General features: G+C 39.8%; 1 protein-coding gene across 12 annotated transcripts in view; it reads left to right on the top strand.

Annotated features, from left to right (window-relative positions):
• snap91a (synaptosome associated protein 91a) overlaps nucleotides 1-19336 on the top strand; it is a 225365-nt gene that overhangs the window by 38595 nt on the left and 167434 nt on the right. For all 12 annotated transcript variants that reach the window (XM_060850085.1, XM_060850076.1, XM_060850138.1 and 9 more), the window contains one exon: nucleotides 14008-14150. In XM_060850085.1, coding sequence (XP_060706068.1) covers nucleotides 14008-14150 — 143 coding nt within the window. The remainder of the gene's footprint in view (nucleotides 1-14007; nucleotides 14151-19336) is intronic.

The following is a 19336-nucleotide window of genomic DNA, read 5'->3' as shown; positions in this document are numbered from 1 at the left end:
GATAACATATTGGAAGGCACGTCCAGTGGTCATATGGGTAGAGCTTGGGAATTGGAAGGATTCAATCTCTGAGATTGACTAGCTAGTGGGTGTTAGAGGAATGGATATAAGGATAGATTATGGAAAAATGTTGTAACAGTAGGGTTGTTATGATGGGTGATTTTAACTTTTTTCTTTCTATTGACTGGGACTTGCTTAGTGCTGGGGCTTGGATGGGGAAGAGTTTGGTAGGTGTGTCCAGGATGTGTTTTTGTTTTGAAGCTATATGTAATAGCCTAACTAGGGAAGGGTCCATTCTCGATCTAGTGTTGTGGGATGAGCCTGGCCATGTGTTGAAGTATCTTGACAATAGTGACTGTGGTGAATGTAGTTGGGGGAACAACTGTATGAGGGTAATTTCACATCTGGCATATGGGAATCTTGTAAAGGCCAATGGATTAGAGTTTTGCTGTTGTGAAAATGAAGGATAAGTAGGGCAAGATTTGGGATTCTTGGATGATGAAAAATTGAGTGCTTAATCAAAAAGAAAAATGCACAATCAAGGTTTAGGAAATTGCTGACAGACAGCTGTTGAAGAACACAATGAGAGCAGGAAAGAACTCAAGCAAGGAGTTTGAAGGGATAAAAGGGGCCATGAAATGTATTTGGCAAACAGGATTAAGAAAAGTAGCAAGAGGTGTTTTGTACATATATAAGGAACAAAAGGGTAAGAGTGGGTCCACTTGAAGACAAAGAATTTATGCATGGAGCCAGGAGAAGTGAATGATGTTTTAAGGAGTACTTTGCATTGGTATTCACAGAGGAAGTGGATGTGTTGGATCCTGAGTCTCTGAAGGGTGATGTTGATATTATGGGGCTTACCACTATAATAAAGACAGTGATGTGTTTAAATGCATTAGGTAGACAATTTCCTGATGGGCTCTATCTCAGAATGCTAAGGGATGCAAGTGAGGAAATTGTTGGGGCCTTGTGCGCAAACCTTGTATCCTCTTATTAGCCACGAGTGGTCTCAAAGGACTGGAGAATAGTCAATGTCTTGTGGTCTTAACGTTGTTCCTTTCAAATAGGGCAGCATGGATAAACTGGCAAATTACATGCCTGTAGGCCTTGTTAATGAAAGGAAAATTATTGGAGAAGAGGCTTGGAGTTAGGATTTACTCAGATTTGGAAAGTAAGGGATTATGAGCATTAGGCAGCATGGCTTTGGCCTGGCAAAGTTATACCACTCAAACTTCATTGAACTTTTTGCACAAGTGTTTGAGGGCAGAGTGGTAGATGATGTTAAAGGGCTAAAGGGCCTGTTCTTGGGCTGTAAATGTTTTTTGTTCTTTGTTTTATTAGCAAGGCCTCTGACAAAGTCCCTCATGGCAGGCTGATACAAAAGGTGAAATCCCGTGAGATCCTTGGTGAGCAGGTCAGGTGAACACAGAGCTGGCTTAGTTGTAGAAGACAGTTTTTCTGATTATAGATCTGTGACTAGTGGTGTTCCACAGGGATCAGTGCTTAAGACCCTTGTTATTTGTAACCTGTATAAATGTTTTGAATGAGAATGTAGGTTGCCTGATTTGAAAGTTCATTGAAAAAACAAAGATTAATGGAACAGTGGGCAGTAAGGAGAATTGCCCAAGGATACAACAGGACATTGGCTAGAGAAATGGCAGATTCAGTTTAGTCCTGACAAATGAGGGATGATGCATTTTGGCAGATATAATGCAAGAAGGGAGTATCCAGTAAATGACAGAATTCTTAGTAGCATCAACAGAGAGAAGGATCTAGGCATGTCGGTCCACAGATCCCCAAAAGTGTAACACACAAGTGGATAAAGTGATCAAGTGGCATATGACATTCTTAGCTTCATCGGCTGGGATGCAGAGTATAGAAATTGACAAGTCATGTTGTCTTGTAAAACTTTAGCTAGGTCACATTTGCGATATTGTGTACCGTTCTGGTTGCCACACTGCCAGAAGGATGTAGAAGCTTTGGAGAGGGTCCAGACACAGTTTACCAGGATGTTTCTTGGTTTAGAGGGTATTAGCTTTGAGGAGAGTTTGGACAAACTTAGTTTATTTTCACTTGAACACTGGAGGCTGAGGAGGACTTGATAGAATTTACAAAATTATGAAAGGCATGGATAGAATAGTCTTTATTTTTTTTCTCCTCCCAGTATAGAAATGTCAAATTACTATGGGACATTATGTTTAAGGTAAAATGTGGGTAAGTTTAAAGTAGTTGAGAGGCAAGTATTTTTTTTTACACACAGGATGTGCTAAGTGCCTGGAATATGCTGCCAGAAGAGGTGGTGTAGCTGGACACAATAGCTACGTTTCGGGCATCTTGACACAGATGTATAGGCAGGGAATAGAAAGATACAGACTGCGTAAAGATGCAGAAGGTTTTTAGTTTAGTAAGCATCGTGTCGGTGCTGTCAGTGCTATATTGTTTTCTTTGTTTCACAGCAAGGAGTTTGATACTTCTATTATGCACCATTGTATGTTGAGAGGTTCGTATAATGTGCAAATGATGAGAACCTGAAGAGTTGTATCCAAGTGAAGCTGATTCTTGGCTAATTGAACAGGTTGGAACCAGAAAGAAGTTTCAGATAGATACTTGTACTCTCACTCCCCAGTAGAAGATGCCTGTTTTGGCAGTTTTTCAAAAAAAATGTAAATTTGAAGCATTTAATTTTTACTGCAGCAGTTACTGTGAGTTGGACTTGTGAAATCATAAATCAGAGACATTTTCCAAGTTGATTTGTTGATCTTTTACAAACCAACAGCTTCCAGAGAAAGAGTTTAAACTAAATAGGATCATCTTAATGTCAGAATTGGGAGGGAAACATCACTGATCAGCTATATAATATGCTATTTTTCCGATTTGTTAGTGTTTACTGGAGGAATTTACAAGACGGTTAAGTTTAGTTCATAGTTTTATGCCAGTGACTTGTGTCTGTTTACTTTGTAGCTGTAGTCTAATTATTTGTTTAGCACAGCAATCTGGTCCATGCTTTCTACCTGAAAGTCAGGTAAATTGAGCTGCTGTGTGTACTTTTTTTGGGGGGGGGCAGGGGGGGAAGTGAACATTTGATGTGACTCTGAATTACGGGGCTCTTTTTGTTTTATGGCGTGCTACCCTGATGGGTTAGTTAAAATTAGTTGATCCCAAGACATTTGCATGTGTTAAAGAGGTATCTAGATATAGCACTTGGGGTGAATAGGATCAAAGGTTATGGGGAGAAAGCAGGATTAGGCTATTGAGTTGGACACCTGGCCATGATTGTGATGAATGGAGTGGATTCGAAGGGCCGAATGGCAGCCTCCTGCTCCTGTCTATTGTTTCTATGTAAAATATTACCAACTCATACTCAAATGGTCCTTTTTTGTGTACCAGCAGTAATGTTTATGGTTAGATTACATTTGTGATCTGCTTCTCTCTCCTTATTGGTTTCTTGATCTTTTGAATTCTATGAATTCCCAATCTTCAGATTTATTTCTGTTTTTGGCCAGTTTGTCAGCATTTCTTTTAATATTATATAATTCTTAACTTCCTTCTGATGTTTACCAAGTCTTTGCAACTTGACAGAATGTATAGCTGCAGTAAGCCATTTAACAGTTCTTTAAAGACTTTCAACTGCCCATGGACAGCCCTTTTTAATGTATTTTCCCAGTCCAACTCAACCAACTTATACCTCTCACTTGCATATTTCCCCTTATTCAAATGTAACATCCTTGCTTCAGACTGATCTTTTTGAGGATGTCTAACTTGTGGTGGCTTTGGTTCTCCCATCTCTTGGTCCTAATTGTGTTTTAAATGCTGTTGCTGTTTACTTTCATTATTTATAGGTTTAGAATGGTCATATTTCTCAAAATTACAACATTTATCCCAACAGTGACATTCCGTTCCCCCTGCTGGGCAATCATTTTAATTTTATACCTTGTTCTTCTGAAGCACTTGAAAAATGGAGTGCCACACTGTTTCAGTACTTCTCAGACATTTTTATTTTGCGCTTTCTGGTTTTGGTCCTTGCTTTGAATGAATCGTGGATTTTGCTTAGTTCTTTTGAATATTTTTTAAAAATAAAATCTGATGATACCTCATCGCAGTGTGGTTGCATGTGAATTCATCTCTTAAGTTCCTGTGTGGGTAGATGGTGGCGGATTGACTGTGATGTCACTGGATTAATATTGTCTAATCTTCTGGGAACATGTGTTCAAATCCCACATTAGATGGTGAACTTTGATTTTAATATGGAAAAATAACCTTGAATTTAAAAAAAAATCCAGCTTCATGGTGACCACATAACTACTGTGAACTCACCTAGTTTACAAAAGTCCCTAAGGGAAGAAAAGTTGCAGTTCTTATCTGGTCTGGCCTACCTGTGATTTCAAACCCACAGCAATCTAGTTGATTCTTAATTCATTTATGGGTAGTTAAGGTGGATGATAAATGCAACAGCACTTACATCTGTAATTGAGAACTTTAAGCAACCTTTTGTCCATGTCAATAATATCTTCTATCCATGCTAATACGTTACCAAACATGCCTTGCACCTTTCTCTTATGTAGAAGCCAATTGTTTGGCAGCTTGTCAAATGCATCTGGAAATCCAAGTACACCATATCCACTTGTACCCTGTTGTCCACCATACTTGTAGCGTCCTCAAAGAATTCCAGTAAATTAGTTAAACATGACCTGCCTTTCATAAATGCATGTTGCAATTTCTATCTAGATGTCTTGCTATTTCTTCCTTAGTGATGGATTTGAGCATTTTCCCCATTACAGAAGTTAAGGTGATGGACTTACAGTTACATTTGTTTTTTCTACATCCTTGTTTTAAACAGTGGCATAACATATGATTTCCAACCTGCTGGAACTGCCCCAGAGTCCAGCCAATTTTGATGAATTACTACGAGTGCATTTGCTATTTCTCTGACCATCTCTTGTAGTTCTCTGGTATCCATACCATCAGGGCCAGGACCCATATCTCCCATTAGCCCCAATAGCTTGCAAAGCACTATCTCTTTAGTGCCAATTAACATTTCTAAGTCCTCACCTGTTATCAATTATTGACATGTTATTTGTGGCGTCCATTGTGAGGACTGACACAAAATGCCTGTTCAATGTTTTGGCTGTTTCATCATTTCACATTATTAAATCTTCCTTCTCACCTTATAAGGACCGATGTTTATCTTAACCACTCTGTTTTATATGTTTGTAGAAACTTTATCTGTTTTTATATTCTGAGCTAATTTACTCTCATAATCTATCTTTCCTTTCTTTACAGCTTTTTTAATGGCTTTCTGTTGACCTTTTAAATATTTCCCAATCTTTAGTTTACCACTAATCTTTGTCACTTTATATACAATAGTTTTCAATTTGATACCCTCCTTTATTTCCTTAGTTATCCATGGCTGATCATCCCTTTTCCAAGAGTCCTTCCTTCTCACTGGCATATAATTTTGCTGAGCACTGTGAAAAATCTCTTTGAAAGTCCTCCACTTCCTCAATTCTCTTTGCTCCCAGCCTACCTTAGCCAACTCCTCCCTTATTCCATTGTCATCTCTTCTGTTTAAGCACAATACACTGGTATCGAATTTCACTTTTTCATCTAAATATGAGATCATTTATTTCTGTCTCATTACACAGGATCAAATCGAAGATAGATTGTTCCCTCATAGGTTCCATTACATCCTATTTGAGGAAGCTATCATTGTGTTCAATGAACTTCTCCTCAAGGCTGTCCTGACCAAATTAGTTTGACCATTCGATGTATAGATTAAAATCCCACATGATAGTTGCCATTTTTACAATCATCAGTTATTTATTTATTTATTGCTCACCCCACCGTAATATTATAATTTGTTGGCCGTTAGAATACACCTATCAATGACTTTTTCCCCTTACTGTTTCTAATTTCCACTCCCATCGATTCAGCCGTTTTCCCCATAGAACTTATATAATCTCTTCCTACTGCCCTGATGTCATCCTTAAATATCAGAGCTCCACCACCTGCCTTTCCTTATGAAATAATCTGCATATTAAACTCCCAGTCATGACCACTCTGCAACCATGTTTGTATAATGGCAACTAAAGCATCCCCATTCACAATGGCATTGTGTTGTCAACTCATTTAACTTGTTTCAAATGCTATGAGCATCAAGGTAAAGTGCACTTATGCTAGCTTTTATACTTTTCCAATCTTAACACCTCCACCAGAACAACGTTTGTTTTCATTGTCGTGATACAAAGTCATGTTATTTTTCTGTGCAATATAACAAATGTGTCAAATGAGTTAGCTACACTAGGTGAAAGTGAGGGCTGGAGATCAGAGTTGAGAGTGTGGTGCTGAAAAAGCACAGCAGGTCAGGCAGCATCTGATGAGCAGGAGAATCGACGTTTCAGGCAAAAGCCCTTCACCAGGATTAAGGTTTGTGGGTCGGAGCTTAGAGATAAATGGGAGGGGATGGGCTTTGGGGGAAGGTAGCTGAGGAAGTGACAGGTGGATGAAGTTGAGGGAGAAGGTGATAGGTCAAGGGGGAGTGATTTGGCGGATCCTCAGGGCAGTGCCAAGTTTAGATTAGATTAGATTACTTACAGTGTGGAAACAGGCCCTTCGGCCCAACAAGTCCACACCGACCCGCCGAAGCGCAACCCACCCATACATGTACCCCTTACCTAACACTACGGACAATTTAACTTGGCCAATTCACCTGACCCGCACATCTTTGGACTGTGGGAGGAAACCGGAGCACCCGGAGGAAACCCACGCAGACACGGGGAGAATGTGCAAACTCCACACAGTCAGTCGCCTGAGGCGGGAATTGAACCCAGGTCCCTGGCGCTGTGAGGCAGCAGTGCTAACCACTTGGAGGCTTGGGACTGAGATAATGTGTGGGGAAGGGAAATAAGGAAGCTGTTGAAATTCATATTTATCCAGTGTGATTGCAGGGTCCCAAGGCGGAAAATGAAGCGTTCCTCCTCCAGGCGTCTGGTAGAAATGGTTTGGTGGTGGAGAAGGCCCAGGACCTGCATGTCCTTCACTGAGTGAGAAGGGGAGTTGAAGTGTTCAGCCACTGGGCAGTGGGGTTGGTGGGTGCAGGTGTCCACGATGTTATTTGAAATGATCCGCAAGAAGATGTACAAATTCTGTTTTTAGGTGGCAACTGTTGATTTTTTTTTAAAAGATAGTATAAATCATGACCATCAAACATTAGACCCAATTTGTACTCTTTTGAAATTGGAAAATTTAAATGCACGTCTTGCACGCAATATTTTTGTACTGTTCATAAAAATTATCTTTTTGAAGATTTAGATCTGTTTTGTTTAAGATGGTACTTAAGTGTTATGTCAATTCCCGCCATATCTAAATGTTAGTTTCTTAAATCAGGCACAATTATTTAAAAAAAAAATTCAACCCAAGAATTGTAAATTAGCGCTGGTATGACACAGTAATCGAGAAAGAGAGATAAAGGATCGAAACCATATCCAGAGAGCCAAGATGACAAATCTGTTCATAGTGCAAGAAACCACCTTCAAAGACCATTCAGGATGCACAATAAATGCTGAGCTGACCAGTCAAGTCCACAACGCCTGATTTAAGAATAAAATAACTATCATTTAAAAATTCTTGTTCCTGATTGCTCTGAACCAAAGATATTCAAGGTAGCTGTCATTGGACCCTTCCATGGCATTTGTCGATCCTGACATTTCTAAATATAGCAAGATTTAGTAGCCAAAAGGGAACGCAGATGGAATTTTGGCCTTCAATTCAAAGGAAATGGACTACAAAGACCGGGAAGGAGAAAGTGAGGACAGCAGATGCTTAAGATCAGAATCAAGAGTGTGGTGCAGGTCTGGTAGCATACAAGGAGCAGGAGAGTTGATGTTTCAGGCATAAGGCCTTCATCTGGATGTGCTTTGACAAAGACGAGGGAGTCTTGCTAAAACTATACAAAGCACTAAACAGACCACAGCTGAAATACTGTGAAGAATTTTTGGGACCTTTTATATAAGGAGAGGAATGCTGGCAATGGAGGCTGTATAATGAAGGTTTCTAGTCTGACCCTGAGTGTGGAGGGATTGCCTTTTATGGAGATATGCAAATTGGGACTTTATTCATTGAAGTTTATAAGAATGAGAGGTGAGCTTATTGAAACTTAGTAGATTCCTAAGGGTTGTGAATGGGTCAGGCAGAAAGGTCGTTTTCCCCATCGAGTCAAAGAGATGGACAGCATGGAAACAGAACTTTCAGTCCAACTCGTCCATGCCGACCAGATTTCCCAACCTAATCTAGTCCCATTTGCCAGCACTTGGCACATATCCCTCCAAACCCTCTCTATTCATATACCCATCCAGTTGCCTTTTAAATGTTGCAATTGTACCAGCCTCCACTTCCTCTGGCAGCTAATTCCAAACACTCAGCACCCTCTACGCGAAAAAGTTGCCCCTTAGGTTTCTCTCATATTTTTCCCCTCTTGCCAAAAACATATACCCTTTAGTTCTGGACTCTCCCAACCCAGGAAAGAGACTTTGTCTATTTATGCTATCCATGCCCCTCATGATTTTATTCACCTCCTATAAGGTCACCCCTCAGCCTCTATCCTCCAGGGAAAACAGCCCCAGCCTATTCAGCCTGTCCCTATAGCTTAAATCCTCCAACCCTGGCAACATCCTTGTAAATCTTTTCTGAACCCTTTCAAGTTTCACAACATCTTTCCGATAGGAAGGAGACCAGAATTGCAATATTCCAACAGTGGCCTAAGCAATGTCCTGTACAGCTGTAGCATGACCTCCCAACTCCTGTACTCAATACTCTGATCAATAAAGGAAAGCATACCAAATGCCTCCTTCACTATCCTGTCTACCTGCAACTCCACTTTCAAGGAGCTCTGAACCTGCATTCCAAGGTCTTTGTTCAGCAGCATTCCCTAGGACTTTCCAATAAAGTGTATAAGTCCTGCTGTGATTTGCTTTCCTAAAATGCAGCACCTCACATTTATCTTAATTGAATTTCATCTGCCACTCCTCAGCTCATTGGCCCATCTAGTCAAGATCCTGTTGTAATGAGGTAACTTTCTTTAGCAAACTTACTAACAAGACTTCTTATGCTCACATACAAATCATTTATGTAAATGACTAAAAGTAGTTGACCCAACACTGATCCTTGTGGTACTCCAGTGGTCACAGGCCTCCAGTCTGAAAAACAACCCTTCACCACCACCACCCTCTTTCTTCTACCTTTTGAACCAGTTCTGCATCCAAATGGCTTGTTCTCCCTGTATTCCATGAGCTCTAACCTTGCTAACCAGTCTCCCATGGGGAACGTTGTCAAATGCCTTACTGAAGTCCATGTAGATCATGTCCACTGTTCTGCCCTCACCAATCCTCTTTGTTACTTCTTCAAAAAACTCAATCAAGTTTGTGAGATATGATTTCCCACATACAAAGCCAAGTTGACTATCCCTAATCAGTCCTTGCATTTTCAAATATGTGTAAATTCTGTCCCTCAGGATTCCCTCCAACAACCTGTCCACCACCAACATTAGGCTCACCTGTCTATAGTTCTCTGGCTGTTTTTACCACCTTTTCTTAAATAGCGGCACCACGTTAGCTAACCTCCAGTCTTCGGGCACCTCACCTGTGACTATCAATGATACAAATATCTCAGTAAGGGGCCCAGCAATCACTTACCTAGCTTCCCACCGATTTTTGTGGAAGAATGTAGGACCAGTGAGCATAATCTCTGTCAGGGGTCACCTAGTTAGAACAGTGATCAAGAGGTGCCTCTTTTGAAGGTAGGATTCTTTGCTGTAGAGGGCTTTTGAGACAAGGTCATGAAGTATTTCACGGCTGAGAGAGATTGAATCATAAGGGAATTGAGGGTTATGGAGCAAAGCAGGAAAAATGGAATTAAGGATTATCAGATCAACCATGATCTCGTCGTTTGGTTAAGCAAACTAATGGGCTATTTTGCCCACGTCTGCTCCTTTTGTCTTCTGGTCTTATTTATTATTTGTATTATCTGCCAGATCTTGGTATTAGTAAAACTGGTTTGTAATTTGGTAGACATGGAAAAATACTGTGAAAGGCCCAATGGAATCCATGTTTTTAACAGCAATGAAAGAATGCATGTTTTCTATAAAGTATAACATTTATGGTGTTACTTGAGCAAAAAGTTGGATGAAACATTGCATGTACTCTGGTTACAGGCTGCAAGTTATTAAATTTGGCAAAAGTAGCAAGAGTAGATCCTGCTGGGAAAATAAAAAAGAAATAGGAAAAAGTACAGCTATTGTGAAATCTAAAGGTACATTGCCATACTTTCTTTGCAGGAATCAAAATTCTGCTGTAACATTATGGTTGGCTAAAATTTAGGTCATCTCTACAACCAACCAAATGATAAGAGCATCTTTATTTGCAAGCGTTTGGCTATTATTCCACAATCATTAAAGTAGGAATGTTTAGGACTAGAAATAAAAACTGTAACATTTTTATGTTTATATGCAGAAAAGTGACTCATCTTTTCCGTGCGAGCAAGTCATTTTTATTTATTTGTTGGATGCCTGTAGTTCCTAGAAAATCGGCGTTTGAATTCAGCAGGTTTCCAAAAGCCCTCACAATTGGTCAGAGTAATTCAAGGATCTTTACCAGAAATTATTCTGGTAAATCCTCTTTCTGGAATCTTTACTGGTAAAGAGGCAGGAGTTGACGTCTGAGTTCAATTTCCATTAAACTCAAGGGGGTGTTGCAGAACCTGGCACACAATGTGAAGTGTTCCATCAGAATTAGTTTGGCTGATATCATCGATCATCTCTTTACTGACTCTTCCAGTTTTCAGTTCCATTCGTGACACTTTTTAATAAAAAAAAAGCCCGGGCTAGTCTACAGAAAGAGTTGGGCAGCTTCCAGACATTGCATGGCATTTGGTATGGAGCATTTGTGCCATATAATTGCTGCAAATTACTATTGGTTAGCACTGTTGAATCCTTGGTTGTCAATATCTTGGCTTCAACCTTGACCAAATCAACTTGAAATTTGTAAGAGCAGGGATTGATATGCCACTGGCCATATGATCATGGGGCAGCCCATTCATTATTTTCCGGGTTTGTCAAAGTGTGATTGAAAACTGCTTGCTTAATTTCCGTGCATCAGTTCATTGTGAAAGTTCAAGGGTGTCCAGCGCAGAGTGTGCTTCATTGGCACTGCTGCCACTGTACTTGCAATTGAACGATGCTACCATTGTCATACAGTGCAGCAGTACGCACTGTCTACAGCAAATACAAGCAACTTGCAATGTTACAATAACTGGCATTTTCTCCTTTTGTTGCATGTGTCAACAAGAAGGAAAAGAGCAGCAATGTGGGTATAACACCAAGTTGCAATTAACCTATCATGTATGCAAACTTTTCAAAAATTCGTTTATTCCTTGGTCAGTATTCTAATATTACTAGCATGACATGAAAGTGAGAGCATCATCACCACATGAACTTGTAGCGGTTGAAGGTTCACGCCACATTTTCAGGGCAATCAGAGAAAGGATTAAATGGATTCTTGTCAGTGAAGCAAATAACACAAATACGTTTTGTAAAAAGCAGGCTATAATACCTTCAAATCTAGAAGTCTCCAAATTGATTAGGTGTGTTGTTCATGGTGTGCAGTGACTTGAACTTTGCACATCTTGCATTCTCTTTTTTTTAAAGCTGATGGATAAGGAGACTTAAAGCACATATTGGACTCATTATGCTATTAAATTGAACAGTGTTTGTGCGTAAAGCCCCCAAAAGTATGATCTTCACAATTGTCAGATTAGTCACAGGAGCTCTTAATGACTATAGGTCGTTTGTTTAGAAAATAAGTGTGCTAACATTTGAGAATTTTTTTTACCCTGGATCTGTTAACTTTTTGAAATGTTTTTGAGATGTTGTCTAAATGTTTCAGATGTGTTATGATATGCTGATGTAATATAATATTTCTGATTTCAGTACTAAGAACTATGAATGAATAATTCCAGTGAACTGACATATATAGATACCAACTATTAATGTGATGTTGCCCAGGAATCATGTAAAACAATATAATTCTGTAAATAGTTCACAGAAAATTACTTCAGTCCAAGTTTCCTGTTTGTGAAATGAAAATTATAAATGAAATTGTTGCAAATTAGGAATATTTATTCTAATCATGCAATTGTATTTCACTTCAATCAAAGTATCAATTGATTTTTGAGTTTCTTGAGTAATTAGTATGAAACAGCTTTTGGATATTTTAGATTCATAGAAGTACAATCAATCTTAAAGTTTGTTCAGACTGTCAGCATTATAGATGGAACTAAAGTATGGCGTTCTTGCATTTTGGAGCTGAACTCACTTTATCCTTACTTGACCTATCTGACAAGGAGCAAGTCATCTGTGGCGATCTTTCATGCTAAGATGTGTGGTGTTAGTAAACATTGGAAAGCTAGCATGAAAGCAACATTATGTTCCTTTAGGTTTTTTTTCCTCACCTGGTATGCCTTCAGCTTATATTAATGCTAACCTACAAGTTGAATGCAAACCTAATTCAAAGTTTCAGTTCATATTTCCATTTCACTATTGAATCTGAATTATTATGGCACAGGAGAAGACCGTTCAGCCCATCTTGCTAGTACGAGTACCATCATTCAGTGCCAATTTTTTTGTCCTTTTCCCATTTTATTGCACTCTATTTCTATCCAAATAGAAATAGCCCTGTTAAATGCCTCAACTGAACCTGTCCCCACCACCTTTCCAAGAAGCTATTGCTTGGTGTTTTGTTTTCCCTCATTTAACCTTGATTCCTTTGCACATCACTTTAAATCTGTTACATTCTTTCATTCATTCTCACTCCTTTTATGAGTGGGAACAGCTCCCTATTTATTGTATCCATTATGCATATGAGTTTTGAACGCTATCAAATGTCATCTTAGCCTTCTACGCACCAATGACAACATACCAACTTTAAAGCTTGGATGCACAAAATTAGTGAGCTAGCATCACCATTTTTGGCACAGAGTCCTAGTGCTGAAATTTTGTTTGTCAATATTTCTCCTTCAGTCATATAACTTTGTATCTAAGTTTGAAAATTTTTCTGATTCCTTGGTGTTGTAATAGCAACTCTTATCTTGATTTGTCATTAATGTTTCTAGAAAAGTGATTGGGCCAAGACTACTTAAACAGGAATAAAATTAAAATTGCTCCTGTATTTTCTGCAGTTTAAAGCTGTGTACACCAGTAGTCTGGGTGCAGACCACCACCTCTTCTAAGTGGTTTTCCTCCTATGAGGAATTGCGTAAGACAAGATAGGATGGGGTCTGACTTTTCAAGAAAAAGGATTGTAAACAAATACTATTTGTGTTAAGTTGCCTAAGTTGAATGAGAGTGGGATTTGAACACTGATGTTAGATGCAAGGTTTGTAGCTCAGGTTGAGGTTTAGGGTGTAGGTTTGCTTGCTGAGCTGTAGGTTTGATATCCAGACATTTCATTACCTGGCTAGGTAACGTCAAGTGAAGCGAAGCTGTTATCTCCTGCTTTCTATTTATGTTTGTCCTGGATGGGGTTCCTGGGGTTTGTGGTGACATCATTTCCTGTTCGTTTTCTGAGGAGTTGATAGATGGTATCTAGATCTATGTGTTTGTTTATGATGTTGTGAATTGAGTGCCAGACCTCTAGGAATTCTCTGGCATGTCTTTGCTTAGCCTGTCCCAGGATAAATGTGTTGTCCCAGTCGAATTGGTGGTTTCTTTCATCCGTGTGTAGGGCTACGAGGGAGAGAGGGTCGTGTCTTTTTGTGGCTAGCTGGTGTTCGTGTATCCTGGTGGCTAACTTTCTTCCTGTCTGTCTAAGCTAAGCAAAGGACATGCCAGAGAATTCCTAGAGGCCTGGCACTCCAACCACAAACTAAGTTACGTGCAGTTTTATTGGAGAAGTAAACTTGAAGTCATTTCACTTTGTTAAACAATCAATTTTGAATTACCTAATATTATTGTATTTTCAGATCTTATTCAAGCCACAAATGAGACCAATGTTAATATACCTCAAATGGCTGACACACTTTTTGAGAGAGCAACGAACAGCAGCTGGGTGGTGGTTTTCAAGGCTTTAGTTACTACACATCATTTGATGGTCCATGGCAATGAGGTACGCTTTATTAATTCAAATATTTTAAATGTCTGAAAATCTATGTAATACAAATGGTACTATTTCAATTCATTCGAACCTGGAATAATTGAGGGAAAGTTGGTCATTATGACCGCAGCTCATATTGTTAGTAAGTTAATGCTGATGAAATTCTTCTGTTTATTAATGAATGAGGTAACACTGAAACTGTAACTTTGATTTAATGTAGAGTAATATGATTTGATGTAGAGTTCATGAATATAAATGCAGATTAGAGCACACTTTAAGGCAGCTACATTGGACTCTGTGCAGAATACTACCTGCTGGAAGTTCTTGGTGGAAATTCGAATATGAGCATAATCGAATTGATTAGGCCAGTCGTCATACCAGATTCTCAAATTTGTGCAAAGTACCAGGAATATTTAAATATTATAACAAATTAGGGTTTGATGCATTCATTGATCAAACCATAATTAAACACACCACCACCTTTTTTTCAGTTAATGCAATATTTTTTGACAAACCAGTAAATGTAAGAGAGGATATTTGGCAAGATGCTGATTTGAAACTGAAGCATAAAATGAACATTAAACAAAAGGTAGGCTTTGTGATAAGGTGGTGTATATATCTTGTTCTCCCAATTATTCCAAACCTCTAAATCAAACAAATTGCGATGGTATGCAAATTGCATTGTCACTCTTCCTTTACTGTGAGGAAAATAGAATACAGTAGGGTGGTAACAGTAGTATAATTCTATACAGCTCATGAGTAATGTAACCTGGGTACCTCATGTTGGCTTTGTAAAGTAGGTGCAATACAGTTTCACCGGAATGAGATAGAGACTAAATTAGTTCATGAGGACAGTTTGCAAAGAATTAGCTATTTGTTTGAGTTTAGACAGTTGAAGTGTGATTTAATTGTGTTTTAAAACAATAAATAGATTGAACAAAGAAAAACTGTCTGGTTAGTGATTATAGAAAATAACACAATCTTGAAATTAGAACCAAACCATTTGGGGATTAAGTCAGAAGTGGGCTTTCACCCCAAGGGTAGTAGAATCTGAGTCAATTAGATGTTTTTACTAATTGTTGAATAATGTTGTAATAAATGAAAGACTGTTCAGTGGAAATAGCTGTATATCTATTACATAATCACATTATGGAATAGGTTCAACTGACTGGTGTAGGCCTGTTCCTATTTGCCTGAAAGCAACTAGGGAATTAAAGGATGTGGTTGTTGATCATTCAAGCAAATTTAGAGTTCAAGTTAGTAAGAAAAGCAAACCATGCAGAACATGTTGGGGGAACACGAAGATTGTTAATTAAGTGGGTTGGTATAAGATAATCGAGTACTTTGAGGCTAGCAAATAGCTTCTTGATCCTTTTGATTTGTGATTTAGATTAGATTAATGCTTATTTTGTTATCTCAACAGTTTTTTCATTCACTCATGAATATGGGCATTACTGGCTTGGCCAACATTTATTGCCCTTACCTAATTGCCCTCAAAGGCGGTGGTGAGCTGCCATCTTGACTCATTGCAATTTATTTGATGTAGGTAGACCCATGATTCTGTTATGTAGGGAATTTGAGGATTTTGATCCACAGACAGTGAAGGAATACAATATATTTCCAGGTCAGGTTGGTGAGTGACTTGGGAGGCAAACTTGAAGATGGTGATGTTACTGTGTATCTGCTATCCTTGTCCTTTCAGGTGAAAATGGTTTTGAGTTTGGAAGATGCTGTGTAAGGATCTTTGGCAAATATTTCCACTGCTGCTGCTGAGTGGTGATGATTGAGAAATTAAATGTGGATGTGGTGCCAATCGAGCAGATTACTTTGTCCTGAATTATTGGCTATTATACTGCTAATGTCTGACTGCTGTTATAGCCACTGTATTTATGTGGAAAGTTCAGTTGACTTTGTGGTCAATGGTAAGCCCCAGGATGTTGACGGTTGGGGATTTGGTTATGGTATGCAGTGTCAATGCATGGTGATTAAATTGCCTTTTAGAGGAGATGGTGATTACCTATCATTTGTGTGGCACAATTATTATTTGCCACCTTTCAGCCCAAATCTGAATATTGTCCTGGTTTTGTTGCATTTTAATATAGATTGCTTCAGTATCTGAGGTGCTCAAATGGTACTGAACGTTGTGCAATCATTGGTGAGCATCCCCACTTCTAAACCTTTATGCTAGAAGGAAGGTTGTTGATAAAGCAGCTGAACATGGTTGGGTCTTGGACACTACTATGAGGAATTCCTGCAGAGATGTCCTGGAGCTGAGATGACTGATCTCCAAAACCATATCCTATTGATGATCAAACTACTGGAGGCTTTTTCTTTCCTACCTATTCCCATTGATTCCAGTTTTGCTAGGGCTCTTTGATGCCACGCTCTGTCAATTGCAGCTTCATGCAAAGGGCTTGGAATTATAGCATCCCTACAGTGGGACAAATGGCCTGTTTCCACATCGAATCTACACCAACCCTCCACAGAGCATCCCACTCAGACTTGTCCCAGCCCTGCATTTCCCATGGCTTATCCACCTAATTTACGCATCCCTGGGCAGTTTAGCATGGCCAGAAATGGGTACTGCAAATGCTGGAGATTAGAGTGGTGGGGGTGGGAAGAAGGTAGCTGAGAGTGTAATAGGAGGATGGAAATGGGGGTGAAGATGATAGGTCAGAGGAGGGTGAGCGGATAGGTGGGAAGGAGGATTGACAGATGGGACAGGTCATGAGGATGGTGCTGGGGTGAAAGGGTGGAAATGAGGTAAAGTGGGGGGAGAGAAAATGAGGGAACTGGCGACCCCTCTCACACTTATCTCTGCACCCTGCGGCTCCCAGCATCATTTCTGATGAAGAACTTTTGCCTGAAACAGTGATTTTCCAGTTCCTCTGATATTACCTGACCTGTGCTTTTCCAGTACCACTCTCTAGCTTAGCATGGTCAGTTCACCCAACTTTCTTATCTTTGGGCTGTAGGACGAAACTTGCGCAGACTTTGGGAGAATGTGCAAACTCTACCCAGACAGTCAATCAAGGATGGAATTGAACTCAGGTCCTGGCACTATGAGGCAGCTGAGTTAACACGGAGCCAACATGCTACCTGTACTGTCACCCTCCCACCTCAGTGAATTTAGCATTTTTATCCATGTTTGAACCAAGGCTGAAATGGTGTCAGGAGCTGAATGGCCTGGTAGAACCCAAACTGGGTGTCAGTGCACAGGTTATTGCTGTGCAGTAGCTTGATAGCACTATCAATGACCCCTTCCATCACTTTGCTGATGATCAAGAATAGACTGATAGGCGATAATTGGACGGTTTGGATTGTCCTGCTTTTTATATACAAGATGAACCTGGACGCCCTCCCATATTGTCAGATAGATTGCAGTTTTGTAGCTGTCCTGGAACTGTTGTGGTTCTGTTCGCCGAGCTGGGAATTTGTGTTGCAAACGTTTCGGCCCCTGTCTAGGTGACATCCTCAGTGCTTGGGAGCCTCCTGTGAAGTGCTTCTGTGATGTTTCCTCCGGCATTTATAGTGGTTTGTCTCTGCCACTTCCGGTTGTTACACAAATTCCCAGCTCGGCGAACAGAACCACTACAACGAGCACCCGAGCTACAAATCTTCTCCCAAACTGTCCTGAAACTGCTCAGCTAGAGGACTCTCAATTTCTGGAGCAGAAATCCATGGTATCTATATGCCTCTTGGGTGCTGATTGACAGGAAGTGAGTTTTGACAAGATTGCATTTCAGTCCAAACACACAGTGACTGAATTGGCCCAAGTTGGTGGTGATGTTTTGTCTTGTTCTTATATGTTCGGTTTTACCTTTAGGTTGCACAAAGTTTCTTTTAATTTTTAACGAATTGGATAGATTGTCAATCAAATCAGTGAGCGGGATCAGTAGTGCATTTGATGGTGTTAGATAGCACTGAATCCAAAGGCTTTCAGGTGTGCTTAGCTGTTATCGTTGCTTTATAATGGTGCAGAAGACTGCCAAGAATGCAAAAACTACATGTAATGAACTATCTGCTGCCTCTGGTGCACAGTCTGACTAGATAGCTCATAAGGTCAGGATTTATTAGAACTTGTAAGTTCAGTGTTTTACATTGGTATCAAAATCCAAAACTTGAAGACCTTTTGAAACTTAAAGTACTTGAGCTTTTTACTCTTGCACCCTCCAATAATCCTGGAGGACGAATCGTGGCATATCTGATAAGAGCAGGTTTTTCTTTCCTTTTGGGCTTCCTTGTTGGAAATACTCAAATTACTCCTCTTTTGTCCTGAATGCATGAGTTCCAGCATGCTGATCCCTCCGTGGGTAGTGGGCAAATTCTATTACATTATTAATACACAATGGGTGGAAGATTGGCGCTATGAGGCAGCAATGATAACTAGAGACCCGGGTTCAGTTTCCACCTCAGGTGACTGACTGTGTGGAGTTTGCACATTCTTCCCGTGTCTGCATGGGTTTCCTCCCACAGTCCAAAATTGTGCAGGTTAGGTGAATTGGCCATGCTAAATTGCCAGTAGTGTTAGGTGAAGGGGTAAATGTAGGGGAATGGGTGTGGGTGGGTTGTGCTTCGGTGGGTCGGTGTGGACTTGTTGGGCAGTAGGGCCTGTTTCCACACTCTAAGTAATCTAATCTAATCATAACATATGTAAAATGGCTATGGTTGAACAGACAGCTTATAAAAACACCATGCACCATATCCATTTTTATGCCCTGTCTTAGTCTTTCCAGAAATCCTTTGAACAACTAAATCTTTCATTTCGTATCCTTGGACTCAACAATCTTTCTACTTTCTGAACTCTTTTCCACTCTGCCCTTTCTTTCCCACTTGCTGCTCTATCGTGTGTTTTTTCTCCCCCTCACTGCTTTTTACATTCTCTCCGTGCATTCACCATGCACTATTAACACTCATGTTGAGTTCTTCCAGCTACCAACTCTCAACACCTTTGTCACCTTTGCTGGGCTTCTCAACTGAGATTCAGTCTTCAAAGCTGTAATAATCTCCAGTTAGGTTTAATTAAAACATAGGTGTCTCCCTATGCACGTCTCCAGGTGAACTAAATGCAATCTGTGTCCTATTGAACACTGACCTTTCCATCACATAATGCCTAATTGAAACTGCAATAGAAATTTTGTACAGTATATACTTTTTTAATAGCTTCAAAGTGGAATATAGTGCACTCTTATTAATTA

The sequence above is a fragment of the Hemiscyllium ocellatum genome, chromosome 3 (genome assembly GCF_020745735.1).
Source record: "Hemiscyllium ocellatum isolate sHemOce1 chromosome 3, sHemOce1.pat.X.cur, whole genome shotgun sequence".
NCBI classification, from domain to species: Eukaryota; Metazoa; Chordata; class Chondrichthyes; order Orectolobiformes; family Hemiscylliidae; genus Hemiscyllium; species Hemiscyllium ocellatum.
The sequence above is the reverse complement of the archived record's forward strand: the minus strand, read 5'-3'. Positions and strand labels throughout refer to the sequence as shown.